At 36.2% G+C, this 26,688-nt stretch overlaps 1 protein-coding gene across 4 annotated transcripts in view; it reads right to left on the minus strand.

The window, feature by feature from the left end:
• vir-1 (virus-induced RNA 1) overlaps positions 1-26,688 on the minus strand; it is a 273,677-nt gene that overhangs the window by 71,025 nt on the left and 175,964 nt on the right. For all 4 annotated transcript variants that reach the window (XM_073970864.1, XM_073970863.1, XM_073970867.1 and 1 more), the window contains exon 3: positions 20,784-20,963. In XM_073970864.1, coding sequence (XP_073826965.1) covers positions 20,784-20,963 — 180 coding nt within the window. The remainder of the gene's footprint in view (positions 1-20,783; positions 20,964-26,688) is intronic.

The following is a 26,688-nucleotide window of genomic DNA, read 5'->3' on the forward strand; positions in this document are numbered from 1 at the left end:
ATTTTACTTAAAATGTTTAACCGAACATAGGTCCATGTTTTTATAGCCCCAAAACAAACATCCCTCGGTACCTTAGCTTTATTTTTTGGACGAACTTTCTGTAATTTGAAATTTAAAAACCAACAAAAATTGTTCATTTAAGTTCATATTTTCGTATAGCCCACATACCTCCGAAGTAGCTGTTAATGACATTTGAAGTTCCCACGTTATGTACCGATTTTCGGTATTTTGAGGATTCTAACTACAATTTTTAACCGAATTAGGAGTTATTTGACATTAAAGGCTCCCATCAAAAACTGTCAACACAGGTCCATGTTTTATTATAACCCCTATATAACGGTACCTCCCAATTTCTAGCCCACCAAAAATTGTCAACATACATAGTTAGATATAGGCACCATAAAAAAGGGCCTACCGAATGAAACATTTTATGTACATTATCTGACATTTTAACGTACCCACTTAAAGTTGGGGACAGGAATGAAAACTAATTATTCCATTTTAGTTCAGAATATTTTATGGTGCAGGGTATGAAAAGTTCGGGCCGGCCGAACTTAACGCTTTTTTACTTGTTAATTTTTTATTAGATATCTAGATATCTAGTAACGTTAAAAACTTGGGTTTGGGCGTCGGGTTAGTAACTCTCCCCTAGAAAAAAGCAGCCTACTATGAAAAAAAAACAAAAGAAAAGAAAAATAAACCCATCTAAAGTTGGGGTCGCAAACGTTTTAAGGACCATGATCTGCGAATCTGCACTTGGAATGTTCGCAATCTTTATAGTGAAGGTGCAGTTTACGCATTGGCAGATGCACTTGAAAAGCACAAGGTCTACATTACTGCCATACCGGAAATACGATAGATTGGGAAATGACAACTTACTAAAGGTGAGGCACTGTATTATAGCTGCCATGACACAAAGCATGAGTTTGCCTGCGGATTTGTAGTTGGTCGAAAGTTAAAACATCTGCTCTACAGCATCACTCTAGTGAATGAAAGACTTGCTACAATACGGTTAAAAGCAAAATTCGTCAACATTAGCTTTATCTGCACTCATGCTACAACCGAAGACAAGGACGAACAGAACAAAGATATATTCTATGAGCGCTTAGAAGGACATACGACCGTTATCCTGTCCATGCCATTAAATTTTTCCAGGCGATTTTAATGTCAAATTGGAAAGGAGAATATATTTTGCCCAATAGTCGGGAAATTCAGTCTCCACATTGAAACATCTGACAACGGTATGAAGCTAATAGACATTACAGCGACAAAAATATGGTAATAAGCAGTACCAGATTTAACCATATCAACATTCATAAGAGCATCCGGCTGTCTCCGGATAAGAAAACAAGAAATCAAATTGATCACGTTGTGATAGAGGAAGACATTTATCGAGCGTGTTGGATGTACGTTCGTTCCGACGAGAAAACATAGACTCCAACCACCACCGTGTTGCAGCAAAGGTATGTCCCCGATTAAACGTAGCAAATGAAGTACGAACAGACACAACACGGAAGTTGGATATCGGTAAGCTGCAATCACAACCGATAGCCATAGCATATTCCACTCAACTGGCCCAATTGCTTAATCAAAGCACTCCTCGTCCCGATAACATTTCAGCACAATGGCAAAGTATTGCCCACTCCATGCAAACAGCCGCAAAATCCATACTTGGATACCAGAGACCTCCACCAAAGAGGAGTGTCGTGCTGCAAATAAAGTACGAACAGACACAACACGAAAGTTAGACATTGGTATATTGCAATCACAAGAGATAGCCATAGCATATTCCACTCAACTGGCCCAATTGCTAAATCAAAGCATTCCTGGTCCCGATAATATCAGCACAATGGCAAAGTATTGTCCACTCCATGCAAACAGCCGCAAAATCCATACTTGGATACCAGAGACCTCCACCAAGGAGGAGTGTCGTGCTGCTACTGAATAAAACATGAGGCATTTATGGCTACTTAACTGTCAGTAGCAACGCGTAGTGCACGAGAGGTAGGTATCGGGAGGAAAGGAGAGAGGAGAAACGGGAAAATAGAGAGAAATAAAAAAGGGGGTGTGTGAAAAAAATTGAGATGTACAGGAGCCAGAATGAAGTCCGAAAGTTCTACCGAAGAGTGAAACATCAAACTGATGGCTTTGGTGTAGGTACATCTTCCTGTAGAGACCAGCAAGGTAATTTGGTAACTGATACTGATAGTGTGCTCAGAATATGGAAAGAGCATTTTTCCAAACCGTTGGTAACCAATAGTAGCGAATGCGACGAAGATACCACAGACCCAATCCCACAAGATGGTATTGAGTATACCGCCCAGCCAAGATGAGGTAAAGTCAGCAATAAACCGGCTAAAGAATAGTAAGACAGGAGCCGATGGCTTACCAACCTAACTGTTCAAAACCGGAGGCGACACGCTGATAAGGTGTATGCATCAGCTTGTTAGCACCATCTGACAGGAAGAACGCAAGAAAGGAGATAAGACTGTATGCTCTAACTATAGGGGCATAAGTCTTCTCTTTATTGCCTATAATATAGTGTCAGGGATATTATGCGAACGACTAAAGCATATGGTCAATGAAATAATTGAACTATACCAATGCGGCTTTAGACCTAGCATGTCCACCATTGACCAGATATTTACCCTGTGGTAAATGCAGGAGAAGACCCATGAAATGTAGATCGACACATACCACCTTTTTGTCGATCATAAGGTAGCCTTCGACAGCCCCCTACGCCCAAGGGTATTCCAAGCCATATTGAATTTGGTATCCCCGCAAAGATCATTCGGCTTTGTAAAATGACTCTAACTGACACAAGATTTTCAGTTAAAATAGAAAAGAACCTCTCCGAAGAGTTTTGTACCAAAAGAGGTTTCAGACAAGGAGACAGCCTTTTGTGTGACCTGTTCAACATCCTGCTACGAAATGCGAAGGTCAAAAGAAGTGGCACAATATATACAAACAGCCACATGTTACTTACTTATGCCGATGACATTGACATCAGGGGTCGATCGGTAACGGAAGTAACTGATACCTTTGCAAGCGTAACGGCGGTAAACGACGAGAAGACCAAGTTCATGGTGTCGACGCGCTATGCGTCCATAAAGCTCGGACCAGCATTCGAAGTTGGTTCCTAAAATTTTGAGGTAGTAAAAGACTTCGTCTGCGCCGGCACTTCTATAAACACAACAAACAACAACAGTTGTGAAATGAGAAGAATAATTGTAGTTTGCAGTTTAAAAGCAAACGCACATCTCGACAAACAAAAACAATGCTTTACAAAACACTGATACTACCTGTGCTAATGTAGGGTTTGAGAGAAAAATTATTAGAAAGATTTACGGACCAATCTGCGTTGTCGGTGAATATCGACGAGCTGTATCTGCTATACAACGACATCTGTATAGATAATTAAGCCTCAATATTTGAGATTTGGTATTTAGTCCCACTCACGGTGGGTAGAAAACCTCCACACAGATAATTTTCGGTATAAAGTGTTTATAATCAGTTAAATTATTATTCTCCTCCAAGGAATTAGACTTAAGGTAGATGAAGAGCTACTAATTCTTCATATTTACTTCAATACAGTTCGTGGTGGAGGGTATAAAATGGTTCGGTCCGAACTTAACGCCGTTATTTCATGTTTATTTTTATTTTTCTCTAAAATTAGTACAGACACATTAACCTTCCACCTTCAATCTAGAATCGATAACACCGTTTTCTTTTTTTAGTTTTCTGTTATCACATACAACTAATTACATATGTATATATTTTGTACACGTCATTTGTTTTAAGGCATGCCAAGGGGCACATACCCACGAAGCCATGGCATTATTCCACATCTGTATTTTATGTCATAAGAATTATGTCAAGTATTTTCTTTTCTACATTTTGCCCACCACTTGCCCATCCCCCAAAGACTTTCTAACATTTCGAAATGTCATCTGACTGTCACCAAAGAAGACTACGACAACTATATGACTATTTAATACGATTCTGCTTCCATGTCAGTGGTCACCATTTACCAACAATAACTCATTGTTGCATGTTGCGTATGGTAACAACTGAAGAAAAGAAACAAGATAAACCTTTTGGGTGGGGGAGGAGAGGAATTACCATGTTAATCATTAACGACTATGTTATGCTGCCACATTTACCTTGAAATAGTATTTAAATGTTGTTGTATAAGGTTTCATTTTCACAAATTAGTCTTAACAATATTGCCATAGTGTCACTTATTTAAATTAAGTCAACGTTAATAGAATACACTCGAAATGGATATTGAATCTATGCCAAAATGTCATTACAAAATGCTATGGTGTTTTATTTCTTTTTTAATTTTGTTTTGAAATCTAATACAGATTGTCAGTCATTTAGTTAAGACGACTACATGCAATTGAACATTTGTTGTAATTGCCTAATGAAGTGTAAACAAATGTATGCAAATTACATGTGTAGAGCCTAAAAAAATGGGGGAAGATGTACAGAAATGAAAATACGAACATACAGAACAAAACATGTAGGAAAGGGCTATAGTCGAACCGGGCCTACAACTTATAACCTTACATCCCCACCCCAGGGCAATAGGTTCCCCCTAAATTTCTTTTTCACTATTGAGACATTTTATAGCCGTCCAATCATACATACATACGCTGATGAACATAATAAAATACCAGAAATATGGTATTTGTTCCAGGATCACAAAATTTCTAAAATTCTTACAAGTTAAATTAGCTAAAAATGTCAAAATACCTGAAATCGGGCGGTTCCGTTATATGGAGGCTATTCTAAAATATGAATCCTATGTCCACAAATTTTGGCAGATACGTAAGGAACCTCCCGATTTTCGCCATTTTCAGGATTTTAGCTATATTTTTTGAATGAACTACCTGTAATTTGACATTTGAGGTCCCCAGTGGTCACCCAACATCTCCACCAAAAATACTCAATACTCCGTTTCATTTCAATAACACATATCCAATTTGTATTTGTTACTTCATTTTAGTTGACAATACTCGAATATCCCCGGATATGTTTGTATACTCATGAAGTATCTTTCTGTAAAAAGTGTTGCTTCGATAAAGTCCCGTTATATTTCCATATAACGTACCTATCGATTTTGGTTTTTTGAGGATTTCAGCAAAAAATTTTAACCGAACTAGCTGTAATTTGATGTTATTCTTGTAATTCTCCACCAAATATTGTCAACACACGTCCGTGGCGTGCGCGTAGCAACAAAGTTCTCAAGTCCCTAGCCGGCAGCACATGGGGTGCAGGTAAAAAATCTTTGTTGACCACATATAACGCGATAGGTGGGTCTGTGGTAAGCTATGCGTCGCCAGTTTGGTCCCCGGGATTATGTGATATGAATTGGAAAAGGATTCAAGCCTGTCAGAATGCCGCCCTGAGGACAGCAACAGGGTGCCTCCTTAAGTCTTCAGTGGACCATCTACATGAGGAGGCAAAGATTCTTCCAGTAGAGCAACCCAATGAGATGCTTTCGTTGCAGTACTTGCTTGGGTGTTACCATGAGAGTCATCCCAATCACCATCTGCTGGCTAGGCCCGACACATTCAGGCATATCACGCTCTAGAGAGGGAGGTCCAACAATATAGAAGAGAACTCCTAGATAAACAGGCGTATCAAGCAGGTTTAAATAGTGTTTACACGGATGCAGTTGCTAAGGCAATAAGCAAATATAGTGTGAATAAAATCCTCGGAGTACATCCGCCATCTATCGCAGCTGCCACGACAAACCAGAGTAGTTTTGGTTTAACTATGCTAGGGATATTGCAGTCGCCTAAATTCTTATTGGGCGGAAATCGACCGCGCCGTGCAAGACATCTGCCCAGTATGCGGCATGGGCCCGCACGACACAAAACACTTTTACAACTGCCCCGCCAAACCTTCTCATCTAACTCCAGTGGATCTGTGGTTACATCCCATCGAAGCAGCCACTTTCCTAGAACTGGAGATTGAACCAGAGCCAGATTGAACGGAAGAACGAACATACAAATATAATAATAAACACTGTTACAACATCAACACTGTTACAACAACACACGTCCGTACTTTTATATAGGCGCTAAATGAAAGTGTCGCCCGATTGAAGACATTTTCAGGTACATTTTCTGATCTATGTAATTTAGGCATTTGGGGTATCCGTGGTCATAAAATACTTACGATCCATATATGGTGCGACCCTTCGAGAGTTATCGTGCGCACAATTTTAGCGAAAAATATTGAATTTTTGTGGGGAAGGTACCCGAAGGAGCGGACCGATATAGCTCATAAACTATGTTTGGACAAAATATTACGAATGCCAAATTTTCGACCCGATCGGTTGCTTCGTTTGAGTGGTATCGTGCGCGCCAGCCAGACAGATAGACGGACGGACATGGCTAAATCGACCCAAACTGCCTGAAACACATTTCGTCCATGCTTCCTGACATTTTGACCGGAAGGAGCTATAAAATGCTACGTCCGGCTTTCTTTCCAAACGAAGTTCCAAAGTTATCTATATCGGCGCACACCATCAGGTACATCCTCCACAGAACTTAATCAAATTTGCGCGAAAAATCAATCTGAGATCAATTATCGGATCGAGGTGACAACATAATATTTTTAGGCGAAGCCAATATTTCTAGAAAAATGTCCCAATATTTTAGGTCTAGAAATAAGTTCGTCAAATAATATTGAAATTGGGGTGGTGTAGGGTATCATGTAGTCAGTTCATATAAGGGGGTTACCCTTACTCAAAAAAAAAAAAAAACATTGTTCCACAACATCCCATACGGGACAAGGGAGAATTCTCGCATATCAATTTAGCTCAATGATATGGGACCTACTGTTTATCGCCGAGTCCGAACGGCGTGTCATAAGACACCACTTGCATAGAAGTTTTTACATGGCTGAAATACTCAGGAAAATTTCGACAACATTACTACTTAACATTTGCAAAAAATTGAAAAAATATTGACTCTTTTTGAAGTACAGGTAGTTAAGAGTACGAGTATGTCGCATAAAAATTCAATTCGATTGGAGCAAAATTACCGTTCAAAGTGAAGAAGCAGTTGTGTTTTGTGTTTAGATGCCCAACCCAATTAAATATCTCATTCCGTTTGTAACACATCGAAATATTCATCGGAGACCCTATAAAGTATAAAGTAAAGTATATTCTTGATCATGGTAAAATTCTAAGTCGATATGACCATGTCCGTCTGTCAGTCCGTACGCCGGTCCGTCTGTTAAAATCAAAATACAGCTCGTAATTTTTAAGATAGAGCTTTGTAATTTGGAATACAAGTTCTTATTACTTCTAAGATGTTTGGTATTGAAAATGGGCTATATCGGTCTACGTTTTGATAGAATGGTACCACCCGATTTTCAGTATTTTGAATGTTTTAGCCGCATTATCACACCGAAATGGCTGACATTTGGTACTTAGTTTTCGCTGGGTATACAACTTTTCCCCAGAATTTTGTCGGTATACGCCCACGTTTTCCTATAGCCCCCATAGAACGGTACCTCCCCGATTTGCGGTATTTTGAAGGTTGTGGCCTCAATATTCCTCCGAAATGACTGAAATTTAGTAGTTAGTCTTCATTTGGGGTATACATCATTCCATATTAAATTGTCGGTACAGGTCACTGCCTTCATATAGCCCCCCATAGAACGGTACCTCCCGATTTTCGGTATTTTGAAGGTTGTAGCTTCAATATACCACCGAAATGGCTGAAATTTGGTATTTAGTCTTCGTTGGTGGTAAAAAACATTTCCCCCGAAATTTGTTCATACAGGTTTACGCCTTCATATTGCGAGCATAGAGCGGTACCTCCTGAATTTCGGTATTTTGAAAGTTAGTCGCATTGTTTTACCGGTATTGCTGGAATTTGGTATTTAGTCTTCTTCATAAACGAAAGAAAACTAATTTTTCAGTTTTACTTCAATACAAGTCGTGATGGAGGCCATAACAAATCCGGCCGGACCGAAATTAACGCCGTTCTTACTTGTTTTAAATATTTTTGCTCGATTCATGAATAATTATTTTCCCTGGTCTGCAGAACTAGGGATAACCCCTTAAGGGATCTGAAGTGCAACATTTCTGTTTTTTGTGTAGTTACAGTCTGAGGATATTTAGCCGAATTATTTTCCACTTGTTTTAGGAATTTTAAGGATTTTTTACTTTGAAATAAATATTGAGTTCTGCATAATTTCTGATATTTTTAAATGCTGTTTTTTAAAGATTCCTTTACTACCTAGGCACATACACTTTAACTGTCATTAACGCAAAAAAGTTGGTTGAAAAAATGACTTCTCGTTATAATTAAACCTGTCAAGACATCCGGCGTATACTTAACCACGTCAATCATACGCGCCAATAAGCCAATTAACATAATATTCATACGCTCCGTTGGATAATATTACACAACCATGACATGATGTGTTGAACTTGTCACTTCGCTGTTGTTCTCAGAAAGTGGACTTGTTAACACTTTCATTAATTGAATGCCATGACAACTTAAATAAATAAAATTCCACGACGAAACAATAATTTCGATGCACTTCAAAATTTAAATGAACAACAACAACATGAAGGGCAGGACAGATGGAAACAAAAACAGACACGAAAAAGAAATAACAATAATAAACGATGAAATGTAAATAAAAGATGCCTTATCGTAGCGATAAAGTTTTCATCACTTAAGCGGATTCAGTTTTCCAGAAAAAATAAAGAACAATGACAACAGCAATTGAATAAACACACAGCGAATTGGACGGTGAACACAAGGACACAAAAACAATGAGACCATTGATATAATTAATTTTACAACATGAAATTCAATAATTGTTTATTGTACAACAACAAAAACGAGAAGAGGTGAAAAAAAATAATAATAAGCAATTGAATAAAAACGAGATCGAATTCGTAAAGATATGGGAATAAAATTAATGCAACAACATTAAATGCAATAATAGTCACAGTCACAAACGAACGCACACATGCACAAAGATAGATATAACATTATTTGCAGGATACTCGAAAGCCGGAATGCTATAGCCAATATGTGATGATATCACTGCGCGTTATCGATATCATACAGACAGACACACTTGCTCACTCACTCGCTTTCTCTCTCTAAATGACTTACGTGTATCGTGTTGTGGTATCATCATAGATTACCATCAATGGAGTGTTGTTGCACAGAAATATTCTATCCAATGCAGCTGCCATGAATTGCCGCACAACAACACTACAATACATAGCATGCCATCATATAAGTTGAAATGAGATGAGATGTGATGATGTCGAAAATCGTTGACAATATGCAACATTTGCACATTGTGAGGTGACAATTTTACGCAACATAAAATTTTAATTAATTCGAATTTTATTACACCAACAACCCGTCCAGACATTCAGACACATAGATAGATGCACCTATACAAATGTCACCGTCTGTGATGGTAGTAGGAGACACAGACATAACGAACAGCATCAGGATACAAAACCATCTCACCATATGTCCAATCTGATTTTATGGTATAGGTGTAATATGAACTTCTGTGATAATACATAGCTGCTTGTGAGGCCATGTGTAGTTATGAGTGGGTGTATATGTATGTGTCTGATGGTTTAAAAGGTCATATTAAATTGCATTTGTAAATATAACGACCTATCGTCAGGGGATTTTAAACATCATTGTTGGCGACGACATTACTTCCACTCACTCCAAAGTGTCCTTAAAAGTGACATGCACACACACACACCCACCACTTACACTGAACGTAAGAATATTTGTTCGTGTTTGCACCAAGATCAGACTGTATTAAACGTGAAAAATGCACTTAAAATTCAGGTCTCATACAAAGACTCTGCTCCATTTTAGGTATTTTTAAAGAATGGTCTCTGCACGCAGAAAAAAAATATGATTGTTCCAACAATATTTGAAGAACAAAATATGTATTGTAAACATATTGTTAGATTGCGTGTGTAGTATTGTGAGTCCAACAATCGTTTTTGTCAATTACAAAAATTGTTTTTGTCATATCCAGCAGTAGTTTTTGTCAACTGGACAACATTATTCTCTTCTCTCGATATTCGATGCCGTGGTGAAGAAAAAATGTTGGTGATTTTTGTTTGTATGACAGAAATATTTTGTCTATGCTTGTTTTGTGTATGTACACCTGCCTTAGCCACCACGGCGCCCTTGGGCGCTTGCCCTGTGCACAAACACAATCTCACTTGTGGTGAGTTTCGATATTACTCTCATCACCGATCGTTTCTAACAAGAAATAAACAGGCAGTGGCTGCAGAGAGAGGGAGAATAACTCTCGTGCATGTAACTCACACAAACAGAGCGGTTGCATTTGTAGTGCACACTGAGAGAAAAATATTTTTTCTCTGAGTGTGGACTCAACATAGGCGTACGTACTAAAGGGCGGGAATAACAACTAGTCAAAGATATCTATAGCGCTTTACCTATACATTTAAGCAGAAGATTACATTTTATTATTATCTACTTCAATCCGTTGGGAAGGGAGAATTATTTTCAGAGACTTACATATGGACGGATCTAACTTAATCGAATTAGAATTTCACGTTTTCCATAAACATATACAGTATCGGCCAAACCTAAAGCACCCCCCAATTCCTTTTTTATACCCTCCACCGTAATATGGAGGGTATATTTAAATTTGTCATTCCGTTTGTAACACATCGAAATATTCGTCGGAGGCCCCATAAAGTATATATTCTTGGCCAGCATAATATTCTAAGTCGATATAACTATATCCGTATCTCCGTACGTCTGTTGAAATCAAGATACAGCTCGCAAGTTTTTAGATATAGCTGTCTTCTATATTACTCCGAGGATGTTTGGTATTGAAAATGGGATATATCGGCCTACATTTTGATATAGCCGCCTTAGAACGGTACCTCCCGATTTTCGGTATTTTGAAGGTATTGGTCTCATTATAACACCGAAATGGCTGAAATTTGGTATTTTGTTCCCGTTGGGTATAGACAACTTTCCACCTGAAATTTGTCGGCATAGGTCCACGTTTTCATATACCCCATAGAACGGCACTTTCCGATTTTCGGTATTTTGAAGGTTTTAGCCTCATGATCCCACCAAAACGGCTGAAATTTGGTATGTAGTCCTCGTTGAATGTATACAACTTTCCACCTGAAATTTGTCGGTATAGGTCCACGCCTTCATATAGCGACCATAAAACGGTATCTCCCGATTTTCGGTATTTTGAAGGTTTTAACCTCATCAAATAGCCAAAATTTGCTATTTAGTCTTCGTTCGGGGTGTAAAACTTTTCAACTGAAATTTGTCGGTATAGGTCCTTACCTTCATATAGCGCCCATAGAACTGTATCTCCCGATTTTCGGTATGTATTTGAAAGATTGTGGACTAGGGTGGTTTTAAAAAATCGATGTTGGATTTTTTTAAGCGACAACCCCTTAAAGTGTTTAGTTTCGTTAGATTTTAAAGTTAATAACACGTGCCACTGGGGTCTCAAAATTTCCATGGGCCCTATATTTATATAGCTAATATTAAAATCCGAGCCGATTTTTACAAATTTTTGTAGGATAAGTTTTTTTTGTATTTTCCTTTTTATTTATGTATATTTTATTATAGCATTTCCAAATTAAATGAAACCTTTTCCAAATTGAATGAAACTTTTTCCAAATTAAATGAAACATTTTCCAAATCAAATGAAACCTTTTCCAAATCAAATGAAACCTTTTCCAAATTGAATGAAACCTTTATTTCTATTAAATGAAAAAAGCCAGCATATTTTGGAAAGAGAAAGAAATAAAAAATTATATGGGTTTTCAACGATTTTTTACTTAAAGTCTAATCTAAAGTAATGACATAAAAGTGTACCTCCCTGCATGATTTGCTTCCTTGAACTTGAACAGTTCATAATTTTTGGGCATCAATTAAGATTATAGCGAAATAATCCTAAAGAGAGAATTAAGGTTTACAAAATTCCTAATAACACTGTGACACAAAATGGAGTTGAAAATCTGGGGCAGAGATAATTCCTTTTGGGAATGAAAGCCCTTGGTGAGTATATTAGGAATCCAGAGGGACAGATCAGCCGTGAGTCGAACTTCCGAGTTTTGGCCTGATTAAGTTTCTGCTGAAGACCATGTAAGGTAACTGAAATTAACGTTATATCTTTGTTAACTGTTGTTTTAGCTTATTTATGAGACGACTTCTTTTCACTCAAATCGAATGAGGATTATTTTCGTAGGGCATTTCGACCTTCTAACTCCATTCCTTCAATGTCCTTTTCGTCCCTTATATTAAGAAGCGCTATAAAAGTACCACATGATTACGTTTTTCAGCTTCGAAATGTTTTCAAAAATGTCGCTCAGAAAATATTAATTACGACCCTCATTGACAACTAATCAATTTTGTCGCGTTTTCATGGTCATTTTTGACATTTAACGGTTTCATTTGATTTGGAAAAGGTTTCATTTGATTTGGAAAAGGTTTCATTTAATTTGGAAAAGGTTTCACTTAATTTGGAAAAGGTTTCATTTAATTTGGAAAAGGTTTCATTCAATTTGGAAAAGGTTTCATTTAATTTGGAAATGCTATATATGACGAAAAACAAAAATTTTTTACAATCGATGAATCCGAGTTTCACCTTTTCAGAATTCGCGAACTGTTAACATATTCTATATAGTATGATATACATTCTTTAAACTGAAGTGTTTTAGGAGGAATCCCATAAGGTCGACCATTAAAATTAATTTACGTGGAAGCTGTGTTGGCATCAATGTAGAAAAATAGGTAAAAATGGGTTGAAGCCAACAAGTTTTTTTATGCTCCCTTCCGATTTTAGGCTTAACCTTACATTTTATAGACATATGCCCAAAGAAAGACTCAAAGAATACTTCATGGGCAATATGATACTAGTGTATCATTTTTCGATATATCCACTGCATCAACCTAAAATTGATGCTTACATTTTGAAGCCGGAATTTCGGGGTTTTTTGAATTGTTTTAATAATTCGGACGCGCAACAAGATAATATTCAAAACTCACATTAGGATTATAAAACTCTTGATTCTACGTCGTTTAATGCATATCTCATGAGTGTGCTCCTTACAGCATCCTAGTAATTGGAGTCTAAAGGCCAATATTTGATGTGTGATTTTTTTTTAAAAAACCTATTTTTTGCGTTTAAAATTTACAAGTGCCATTCAATTTCCTTTGTACCCCGCATGAATTTAGTTTTTTTACGCGACGGATCTAATGAGACCTTCCGCGAGCGAATCCATCCACTAAAACCGCGGATATAGATACCCTGAAAATAGGAAAAGCAGCAAAAAATTATTTCGACAAATCCGCGTACTAAACCGCGATTTTCTTGAAATTTTTTTACGTAAATGGAATCCTTTATACGCGATTATAATATTTGCGAATCATAAATTACAGAGATTCGCGTGTAATATGGGTTTTTCACCAAAAATATAATGTGGAGGCACATCCGCGGTTCTTGAAGAATCTAATTAAAATTGGTATATTTGGACGTATTTTTGATAGGCGCTGACGAAACCGGATGCGCATCAAAATCGTATGCACATTGCGCGACTTTCACCAACTTTAAGGTTTTTTGCAGTGTATGATGCAACTGGTGGCACACAATGGTCCCTGAGTGAAACATCGAAATATGCATAAATTTTGACAGAGATTGATTCGCTGTATCCAAAAACGGATGCGCATCAACCGACTTTAACTAATTCGCGAATAACAGGCTTTTTAATTATAATATTAATTGAATGATTGTAATTTCAATATTACTCTTAATTTCCTACCCTTATAAGTTATCACAGTAATCAGTTAAACTCTGGCGATGGTAAACCATATGTTTTGATGAAGTTTTAACTGTATACATTCATTATTCTATGGGATTTTAGCAAAATAGTTGGAGAACTCCCAAATATTTTTTTCTAATTTTTAGAATCAAACCAAAAAAATATTTGCAACAATATTTTCCAACAATAAGTTTTTCTCTTTTGTTGTTGCTATAATATGCAATTTATGTACCCAATCTCTATAAATTTGGTATCATATTTTTCTACGCATTGTCTAGATTCCGCATATATTCTTTAATTTATTTTTGAGGGTTTGTACGGATTCTGGGACAGGATAATTTGGATTTACTTCAAAATTGTTTTATTATTTGTTGACTTTCCGCGAAAATAATAATAAATTTAATAACTATTTAAACATCTACGAATAGATATGGACTGCTGTTAACGATTTATGCATACATTTTCTCATAACAACAAAAAAGATATTTTTAAATATTTTTTCTTTATATGAGAATAAAAACCGCTATAACTTTTGCGCGCATTGGCCAATTTCGTGAACGCGAGCAGATTTGAAACCGGATTTTTTTCCTTTACCTCTGTACCAAAAATCGTAGATGTGCTCGTAAAAAAAATTTTTAATTTTTTTCAAATGGAATTGTAAAGGAATTTTGTTATTCGCCATATATTATATTTTATAATTGAAAAAACACAAACCTAAGGAATTCAGAACTTTATAAAAAAGTTAAAATTCAAAAAACATTTTAACTCTCAAACATAATCACAACACCCCTAATTTATGGAACAAAACAAAAAGAACTCAATATTTCTTTGGGTATCCTTTATTCTGGATGACACACGCGCATCTTGTAGGCATAGAGGATATTAAATTATTAATTATTTCGGGCGATACAATTAATTTTCGGAAAATGTAGTTTAAATCCTCAAAATATTGCAAATCGGAAGGTAGCATTGTATTTGAGCTATACCCAAAAAAGAGATGTTTTGTGACCACAGGAAACCTCAAACGTAAAAACAACGCATAGTTCTGTCAAAAATTGTAACGTTGTATGCTGTTCAATAATCATCAAAATAAAGAAAATCGGAAGGTACCGTTATTTGGGGGTTATACCAAAACATGGACCTATGCTAACATTTTTTTCTGGATATATTTTGTTACCACTGGGAACCTCAAATGTTAAATTACAGGTAGTTCGATTAAAAAATGTAGCTAAGACCTTCAAAATGCCGAAAATCGGGAGGTATGGAGCTATGTTGACGATTTTTACTGAAGAAGGTTCATGGCTACTAAGGACCTCAAATGTCAATTTACAGCTGGTTAGATTAAAAATAGTAGCTAAAATCCTCAAAATACCGAACATCGGAAGATACCGTTGGGGCCATACCAAAACATGGATCTATGTTGACGATTTTTAGTGAAGAAGTTTTATAACCACTGAGACTGTAAAATTATAGCTAGTTCGGTTAAAAATTGTAGCTAAAATCCTCAAAATACCGAAACTCGAAAGGTACCATTATATGACCTATTTTGACGAGTTTTATTGAAGAAGTTTTACAACCACTGAGAACCTCAAATGTCAAATTACAGCTAAAAAAATTGTAGCTAAAAACATCAAAATACCGAAAATCGGGAGGTACCGCTCTATGGGGGCTATATGAAGACGTGGACCTATACTGACAAATTTCAGGTGGAAAGTTTTATACACCCAACGAAGAATTTATACACCATGTCAGCCATTTAAGTGTGTTGCTGAGGCCACAACCTACAAAATATCGGGAATAGAGAGGTACCGTTCTATGGGGTCTATATGAAGGCGTTGACCCATGCTGACAATTTTCAAGTTTCATACCCTAAAAAAGACTTAATACCACATTTCAGCCATTTCGGTAGGATTTTTAGACAACAAATCCTTGTATATATTTTTGTATATGAATTTGCATATGCTCATTTTATGCAAATATGTCAAAATATGCACGATATGCAAATATGCAAAATATGCAAAAATGTCTGGGCCTAATTCGTTTTATTTTGTGATAAAACGAGTTTCTGTCTAATCAGATTTTCTCTACGACCATCCTAACCATATATGTATTAGCATAAGATTCCGCTTTCTAATAAACACTAAGCACCTCAAATGTCAAATTTGATTAAAATTTTTAGCTGAAATTCTCAAAATACAGAAAATCGGAAGGTACCGTTATATGGGAGCCATACCAAAACATGGACCTATGTCGTAACTATTGAGCACCTCAAATATCAAACTACAGCTAGTTTCGTTAAAAATTTTGGGGACTCTACCAAAAATTCCTTCATCGAACTTGAGATGCCTGCAAACAAAAGACAAAATGTCAGTGTCCTATCTCCATTTTTGTGGATGCTAGAGTGATTACAACAGAAGCACACTGGTCGAAACCATTGATCTAGCGGCGCGAAAGTCAAAAAATCAATGTATAAAACTGCAAAATGTTTTCCATTGTATCGATTACAGACACTCTGCTGACTAACTTTGTTTTTTTTTTTACTTTTTTGTTGTTGTAAATATTCACATTGTTATTCACTGTCAAGTGCACGAAATTTCGATGCATCAGATGTTAACAAAATTGTTGCTAAAAACTTGATTTCATATTGGTGTAGTTGTTAAATAAATTAGTAATAAAACTAAACAAAGTTAAATTTAAAAAAAATGTATGGGGCCTGATTTTGCATAGTTATATAGCAATATATTTTCAAAAAATGTTTTTTTTGCTATATACTTTTGTTGAATGGAGCGTAACTACAAAAGGTTCTCTAAGGTGCAGTCCAATTTTTTAAACCCTACACCACTATGTGGGGAGGGTATTATAAGTTGGTTTTGGCCAAAATGTTTGTAACGCATCGAAATAATGTTCGTAGACCCATCCGTCTGTCCATCTAAACCTTGTAATCAGGTCGTAATTTTGATCGTATCGTTACGAAATTTTGGATGTTGATGGGGTTCCCGGAGGGGAAGAAGCCTATTGATTTTGGTGATGGTCGGATAATATTTAGGGGTCGGAATGGGCAAAAATCTTATGTGGATAAAAAGGCAACGTTTTTTCCAAAGCGAATATCTCAGCTTTTGTATGGAGTATACCAAAAGTACAACCTGACAATGAAAGTAGAAAATATCACCTTTCTAATCATGTAAGGTAGGTTCTCGTGGTTGATCAAACAACGAAGATATCACAATAGTTGCAAATAAAACCCAAATTTTCATTTTTGCGATTTTAATTATAATGACGAATATCACAGCTTTGGTTGGGGACTTTCCAAAAGCAAATCCTGACTATAAAAGTAGAAAATTCCATCATTATAATGATGCAAACTAGGTCGGCATAGGTGACCAAATGACGGAGATATCGCAGTAGTCGGTAATACATCCCATTTTTCAATTTTTTTGGAAATCACGCTACAGGTCGCAATTTTGATCGGATCGTCACGAAATTTCGAGGGTTAATGGGGGTCTCACAGATGAAGAAGCCTATTGATTTTGGTGATAATCGGATAATATTTAGGGGTCGTAATGGACAAAAAACTTATTTATATAAAAAAACCGTTTTTCCAAAGCGAATATCTCTGCTTCTATATGGGATATACCAAAACCAAAACATGACAATGAAAGTACAAAATATCACCTTTCTAATAATGTAAAGTAGGTTCTCGTAGGCGGTCAAACAATGAAGATATCACAATAGTCGCAAATAAAACCCAACTTTTCATTTTTGCAATTTTAATTATAATGACGAATGTCACAACTTTGGTTAAGGACTTTCAAAAAGCAAAGCCTGACTATGAATGTAGAAGATCCCATCTTTACAATGATGCAAACTAGGTCGGCGTAGGTGACCAAATGACGGAGATATCGCAATAGTCGGTAATACATCCCATTTTTCCATTTTTTGGAAATCACGCTACAGGTCGCAATTTGGATCGGATCGTCACGAAATTTCGAGAATTAATGGAGGTCTCACAGAGGAAGAAGGCTATTGATTTTGGTGATGTTCGGATAATATTTACGGGTCGGAATGAACAAAAAATTTATTGGGAGAAAAAGTCAACATTTTATTCCAAAGCAAATATCTCAGCGTCTATAAGGGTATATAAAAAGCAAAACCTGGCAAGGAAAGTAGAAAATATCACCTTTACAACGATGTATCGTAGGTGGTCAAACAACGAAGATATCGCAATTGTCGCTAATAGAACCCAACTTTTCATTTTTCCGATTTTAATAATAATGACGAATATCACACCTTTGGTTGGTGACCATCTAAAATCAAAGCCTGACTAAGAAAGTAGAAAAATCCCATCTTTAAAATTATGCAAAGTAGGTTGGCGTAGGTGGTCAAATAATAGAGATATCGCAATAGTCAATAATACATCCCTTTTTTCTACTTTTTTGCAATCACACTACAGGTCGGAATTTTGATCGGATCATCACGAAATTTTCTCATGGAGATAGAAGCATATTTATGTTGGTGATGTCGATAGTAGTCAAATATAAAATTAAATATTAATTATATTGGTTCAGTTCGCTTTAAGTCATTTGGCATAAAAGGCAGATAGGTGAAAACTTTCGTATCCCCCTAAAAGAAATGTTTTCGGGTGAAGAGATTATGCACAGGGGTAGAGGACGGCCATAGTCGGCCCCGTACCGACTATATCATTTTCTTACTTGTTTTATTTGAGTTGTACTGACGATGCACTTAAATGCGTTTCAACAAAATTGACCTGTATTAATGAAGACATTCAGAGCAAAAGCGCTAAGCTATCCCAATTTTAATATTTTGAATTTTATCAGTCAAAAGCTATGCACAGGGGTAGCGGTGTAGTGGTATAGCCTTGGCTCACTTGTTAGTGCTTGGGGGTAGTGGTATAGCCTTGGCTCACTTATTACTAATTAATATGGACTTCCTAGATTTCGAATAACCACAATTTAGCTGCAAATAGCTGCAAATCTTGCTGATAAATGATCTTGGAAAATAGCTTAAATCCTCAAAATACTCAAAATCTGTCGGTACAGTTATATGGGGGTTATATCAAAATGTAGACCAATGTTCACAATTTTTGATTGAGAAATGTATAACCAACGAGAACCTCCTATGCCAAAATTCAGCTTATTTGTTCTGAAAATGTAAACAAAATTCTAACAATGCCGAATATTGGGAGGTACCGTTATATGGGAACAATATCAAAATGTAGACCTATGTCCACACTTTTTGGTGGAGAATGTTGGTGTTCACTGAGAACCCCAAATACCAAATTACACCTAATTTGCCCGGAAATGTAGCTTTAAACTCCCAAAATACTGAAAATCGGGAGGTAACTTAAAAGGGGCCTATACCAAAACGTAGACCTATGTCAACAATTTTTGGTGGAAAGGTTTAGTGATCACTAGAAACGCTAAGTACTAATTTGGAAGGAAAGGGTGGCTTAAATCCTCAAAATAGCGAACATCAGGAGGAACCGTTATATGGGGGTTATACCAAAATATCAGCCGATGTTGTCCATATTTAGTCCATTATTACCCACGCATACAGACTTAGTTTGTGCAAAATTTCAGAAAGATATCTTCATTCGTTTCCGAGTTATTAATTTCGCGCCGCTAGATCAGTGATTTCGACCACTGTGAGGCGGGCGGACGGGCATGCATCAATATACTCAGAATTTGCTTTATAGGGTCGCAAATGATTATTTCAATGCGTTACAAACGGAAAACAAACTTAAATATATAAAGGGTATAAAAATGTTGTGTGCCACCGTGGTGCAATGGTATGCACACCCGCCTTGCACGCTAAAGGTCGTGGGTTCGATTCCCCGGCCAGTCAACATCTAAATTGTCAACGGTGGCAAAATACCCCTCAGTAATGTTGGCGATATTTCCTGAGTATTTCAGCCATGTAAAACTTCTCTACAAAGTGGTGTCTTAAGACACGCCGTTCGGACTCGGCGATAAACAGTAGGTCCCATATCATTGAGCTAATATGAATCGGGGTGCACTCATTGATATGAGAGAAGTCTCCCTTGTCCCGTATGAGATGTTTGTGGAACAATTATATTATATAAAAATGTTGTGCGCTTTTCTCATCGGGACTTTTCAAAATCTGCAAAAATTGACACACTTTAGTGTGACCCACAGTTTAAATATTCTTAATATCTATAATAAATCCTTCAAGCTAAACAAAGCTAAATTTATATATTTAGTTTTTCAAAAAAATTTAATATAGGTTTTTGTCATCGATCTACTTACAAATATTCAAAAATCCTATTTTGTTTGATTCTAAATATCTTTAAAAATCAATTCATGTAGCAGTCTTTGGGTCCTCGTAAATAATTACTAAGCTACTACATAAAATAATAATGTGTGATACTAAAAACCTTTTGCCGCATCAGAATGAGAAATATTAATATTACGAAATCCACGTTCCACGTTAATATTACGAAATCCGCTCCTTAAGAATACATTTTGTATATCGTCACCAAGACGTAACTTACAAAATATTAATTTTACAGTAGATGTAAAAAACGTTATAAAACTGTTTTATGGAATATCAATCTTATGAGGGCGTGTATTTCGGATATTATCAATCATATACAAATGGGAGTAAGTAATGAAACCAAAACCGCCGAAACGCTTGGTTTTGGGATCTGTCGTTACAACAAAATCTACAATGTTATCACAGTTTTTGAAATGAATTTTCTTGAATAGGATCGTTATTTTTGAACGTAGAATTTTCAAATTTTGCAATGGCATGTATTTTAGCCTTATGTATTATTATGTTATATGAGATACGTCTTCGGGCATTTATGGTGACGATATGCTCGTCCTCTCGTATATACACAGAAATGTTCTCTTCCTGTATTTCTTCATTTCTTTTTAGTTTCCTTATAACTTACCATCAAATGAATCAAAGAAACCGAAATTAATTACGGATGGATTTGGCTGAAGGAAAGGATAACCAGTATCGATTACTCCCTTAAAGTCCTTATAGTCTTTATCATCATCATCAGTTTCGGCTTTGGTTGATACACGACGAGGATAACCAATTACTTCTGCATCATCGCTGGGGTTGCGTGCTGAAAAGAAAAAACAAATTATAGCATTCTTAAATTTTTAAATCTTAACAAGTAAGCAAAGGCTATAGTCGGACGGAGCCGACCATTTGATACCCTACACCACAACCTCTAGGAATTAGCTATGTGCAACCGCATTGCACGCTGAATGTCCGGGTATGATTCCCAGGCCTGGCCACATCAAATTTTCAACGATGGCATAATACCCCTTTGTAATGCTGCCGATATTTCAGCCATGAAAAACTTCTCTACAAGTGGCAACTTGTACACGCCTTTCGGATTCGGCGATAAAAATACGTCCCTACTGGGATTTTGTGGAACAATTTTTTAAATTATACATTTCTAAACAATATGCCAAAATTGGAAAATTCACATTGATTGTGGGTTTTTTTGAAGACCTATCGTCCTCACATATGCTTGTTAATGGTGATTTCCAGGGCATTTCGAAAATAGTTCATTGTGGTTATATACATATTTAATACCGATAGAAATAACTAATAATAATGAATAGAAATTCAAATAATTTGAATGCAAACAAATTTATAAATCCCAAAATTATTCATATTCAATTACACACTAAGTAAATAGTAATAGTACTTATAAGTCAGCTCCACTAACGGTGATATACCCTCAGCATCTGACCAAAAAAGAAGCAAACACAATAATTATGCCGTATAAAAATATATATTTTGTAGGTATCGTAATGTAAAGCTTTACCAAATCTAACTTCTGATTTTTGAAAAAGTTTGAGAATTATTTTTGGAAATTTTGGACCATTATCTCAGGAAGTATGGACTTACTCCGGAAAAATTGTACCGCTGCAATAGGTACCGTGAAAAGAACCTTCTTCAAAAAATTCAAATAGATCCGAAACTGGTCCTTAAATTGCACTTTTCCCAAATTATGTGTAGGAGGTACTCGAAGAACGGGACCGATATAGTCCATATTCCAACCTGATACATGACTGGATGTGCAAAGTTTGGACCAATCAGAAAATCCCCTTGAGAGTTATCTTCCGGATTTGCCATTTTAGTTAGGTTTCTTGCTTGTGTTTCAGGGTTTCTTGGACCTTTTCGGCCATAATCTCTGGAGGTATGGACTTGCCACTGCAATTGTACCATCGCAAAGGGGACCGCAAGGACAATCTGCTTAAGAAAATCAAAACGATTCGATAGGACTCTTAAATTTCACCTTTCCAAATTTTGTGTGGGAGATACTTGAAGTTGTGGAATGATATAGTCTTACCGGATCTATATCTGGAAGGAATACTAATATATGGAAAGTTTGGACCAAATCGATTTCGCAATTCTACAATTATCGTTCACAAATCCAGACAAATTTTGAACTTTTGTGGGGGAAGTGTTGAAGGAGTGAACCGATGTGGCCCATATTCGAAATTAAACTAAGTTTGGGCAAAAATTACGAAGTGCAAAATTTGGTTCCAATCGGTAGATCTGTTCGGGAGTTATCGTGCGCACCAGCCAGCTAGACAGTAAGAGAGACAGATGAACGGAACTGAAAATTTCTCTGTCATGATATAAGACAATTGGTAGTATGGGAGGAAATTATGGTTCTCCACAGAAACCCCATTACATATTAGGCATTATTCCCGTTATCTGGCAGACACATTATTGCAATTTGCGTCAGGGGAAAGGTCAGTAGTTATTATTCCATATGTAGGCTACTTTGCCAGTATATGCCTTCCAGAAATTGAAACATGGACCCAAAATAAAATCAGAATATTTTTCATACAAAATTAATGATCAATGTCACCCGCTAAATAATATCAGATCATCATTCAAAATTATAGGCATTTTCGTCTACCTAAACTCTTACCACGTGCAAAATTTCGTGACTATTGAACTATAATTGCGACCTCTAGCGGGTTTATATTTATACTACAAACAAAAAACTGGATATATTAGGCTGTAACTCTGTTATCTGATCACGTACATCAACATAATTGACATCAATTGAAAGGTCAAGAGATCGTCTTCCAAATGTTACTCACGAGTGGGGAATGTGTCTTTCAGGAATAAAGATATAAGCTGTTTATAAAAAAAATTCACAATTTTCACACAAAAGTTGTGGTCCATTTAACCCTCTAAATATTATCTGATCGCCATCTCAAATCGCAAGCTTCTTCTTTGCCATATACTCTTATCTTATTTAAAATTTCGAGGCTATCGGACTATTATTGCGACCTACAGAGCAACTACAAAATCGGATAAAAATTATGTTTTTGGTCCATTTCACCCGCTAAATATTTCACGATCATCACCAATTAAAATAGCGATCTATTCTGATGTGAAACCGACCTCCATACCAAATCTCGTGACGATCGGTCCATAATTGCGGCCTGGAGTTTGATTACAATTTATAATGGACAGACGGACACACGGACGGACGGACGGACGGACACACATCTCAAAATCGCTTTATCTCGCCGAGATATGAAGATTGGTATACCACATTGGGGGTCTCCGACGAATATTTCGCGGTGTTACATGAATTTTTCCCAAAACAAACTTATAATACCCTTTCTACATAGTAGTGTAGGGTATAATAAGAGAAAACAATTTTTTGAATTAAAACAATTTTCCAAACAGGTTAAGAGAATTTTAATTACCCAAGACCATTAGCAACAACAACTCCTACCGTCTTTCTCAACTAGACTTTTGACCATTAATCATTTGAATGATTAATGAAATTAAACTCAAGAAACTTTGCCGGCCAATTCTTTGCATTGTCAAAAAAAGGATAATTTTGTTGCTATGCTCTCTAAATTTCAACAGGCTAGTATATTAACTTCATTATTTACATAACTAAAATATTTTGAGGTTTTACAACAGATTTGTTCTGCAAATCATCTGCGCAAATTTTTCTGTTTGAAAGTTTTAACAATTTTAGAAAATATGCAACTCTTTCCAATAGAACCCATTTTTAGGTTTGACAAATGAACATTGCCACAAAGAATTTATGAACTAAAAGTGTTGAGGGCGGCAATACGCCGCCGACAAAATTTTGCGCCATCATAACTGCAGACAGGTGTTAATGGTTAATGAGAGTAGATTGTTTCGCTAAAAATTCTAATTAAAATTGTATTGTTTTACTCAGCTTCGGTTATTTCATATTGTAACTGTTCACTTCGTTGTATTCTTCTCCTTTTGGAGCGCCTTAGGGTGTTGTTAGCAGCAAATCCTTTTGATTAATTTTGTTGAAATTTGCATAATAAATATTTCAATGTAATTTCTTGGCATAATTAAACAGCAGCATTTTGGTAATTAAAAAAGGAGTAAAAGGAGGTTGTTGTATGTTGGAGCACCCTACGTTATTACATATTGGAGATTTGGCTTTAAATGAATTTCCATGGATTTATGAAAATCTGGAAATTGCAAGTTTAGTATTGATTCGATTTGAAAAATATTAAGCAACAGCTAACTATTACTATAATATAATTGTTAGAACAATATTAAAGGTAGAAGAATGGAATAATTAGGATCAGCCCCTTATGACCAAGAATTGGTATCTTACAAATGCACGCCTAAAATAGGTTACTAATCGGCCCAACACATTCCCCCATAATAGGGTATTTATGAAATGTTCCTTTATTTGCATAATAGGAAAAGCAACAATTTTATAAACATTTCCCACCATCAGTGACAACAGTGATACATGCCAACTAATTTTCATAATTCCTTGTAAATTGTAATTCTTTGGGTTTATTTTGTTCAGCGTGTCGTTGTGGCAGTGTCACATTGTCTCAACATTTGATAAATTAAGGCAAAATCTGTATGGGTAGGGGTTACGACGATGTATGTTCCATTCAAGATTACATGACAAGAAAATTGTAGAGCTACCTGGTGGGCCACTAAAGACGTTTTAGCGGTAAGTTATAGTTTAGCTGGATGAGGTGTATGTGTGTTCCGTGGTTTTGCACACCATTTGTTATAAGGAAAAACTACATATTTTTGAACCTCTGCTAGTTAAGGTGTACAAATAATATTGTTCATGTTCTCAAAGAGTGGCATAACTCAAAAAGTTAGCTTCTGAGATAGCACTTTATATTTATTCTACGACTTCTTCTTTATCTTGTGTCAACTAATATTTATTAAATTTTTTAGCGGCTCTGTAGGTTGCAATAATAGTCCGATCAACGCGAAATTTGAGATGGCGATCAGATAATATTTACAGGGTTAAATGGACAACAACTTTTGTGTGAAAATTGTGAACATTTTTAATATAAAACTTATATTTTTATTCCTGGAAGATACATTCCGGACATGTAAGCTACCCTTGGAAATGGAACGCTTGACCTTTCAATTCAATTTTTATTTTTGGAGGATACATTCTGGACAAGTAAGCTACCCTTGGAAATGGAACGGTTGACCTTTCAATTGATGCCAGTTGTGTTGGTGTGCATGATCAGATAACAGAGTTACATCCCAATATTTTCAGTTATTCGTATATAGTGTAATCATAAACTCGTTAGAGGTCGCAATTTTACCCCAATAGTCACGAAAATTTTCACCGGGTAAGAGTTTAGGTCAAAGAAGATGCCTAGAATTTTGAATGATAATCTGATATTATTTAGCGGGTGAAATGGACCATTACTTTTGTATGAAAAATATACAAATTTTATTTTTGGTCGATATTTTAATTCTTTGAGGACATATATAGGCAAAGTAGCCTACATATGGAAAAAACGACTGACCTTTCCCCTGATGCAATTTGCAATAAAGTGTTTGTTAGATAACGGTCCTACTGCTTAATATATGTATAATGGGTTCTGCGTAGAGAGTCACATTTTCCTGCCATGCTATAAATTGTCTCTATCATTCCCAGTTTTTACATCATTGGATTTTTATACCCTACACCGCAATGAGGAAATTTGGAGTTTCACAGTTCACAATTTGTATACCCTACCCTAAATTCATGTAACACAGAGAAATATTCGTCGGAGACCCCCAATGTGGTATACCAATCTTCATATCTCGACGAGATAAAGCGATTTTGATTTCGACCGATCGTCACGAAATTTTGCATGGAAGTCGGGTTCATACCAGAATAGATCCCCATTTTTGTTGGAGATGATCGTGAAATATTTAGCGGGTGAAATGGACCAAAAACATATTATTTATCCAATTTTGTAGAGGCTCTGTAGGTCGCAATAAAAGTCCGATCAACGCGAAATTTTAAATATGGTAAGAGTATATGACAAAGAAGTAGCTTGCAATTTGAGATGCCAACCAGATAATATTTAGAGGGTTAAATGGACCAGAACTTTTGTATGATATCTTTGTTCCCGAAAGACACATTTTTCCCTCGTGAGTTATATTTGGAAGACGGTCTATTGACCTTTGCACTGATGTCGATTACGTTGATGTACGTGATCAGATAACAGAGCTACAGCCGAATATATCCAGTTTTTTGTTTGTAGTGTAGTAAATAACACTCTAGAGGTCGCAATTATAGCTCTATAGTCACGAAATTTTGCACGAGGTAAGAGTTTGGGTAGAAGAAAATACCTATAATTTAGCATGATGATATGATATTATTTAACGGGTGGCATAGACCACTACTTTTGTATGAAAAATATACAGATTTTATTTTTGGTCCATATTTTAATTCCTGGAGGGCATATACCGGCAAAGTAGCCTACATATGGAATAATAACTACTGATCTATCCCCTGATGCAAATTGCAATAATGTGTCTGCTAGATAACG

The sequence above is a fragment of the Musca autumnalis genome, unplaced genomic scaffold, assembly GCF_047663935.1.
Source record: "Musca autumnalis isolate F117 unplaced genomic scaffold, ASM4766393v1 scaffold_2, whole genome shotgun sequence".
Lineage (NCBI taxonomy): Eukaryota > Metazoa > Arthropoda > Insecta > Diptera > Muscidae > Musca > Musca autumnalis.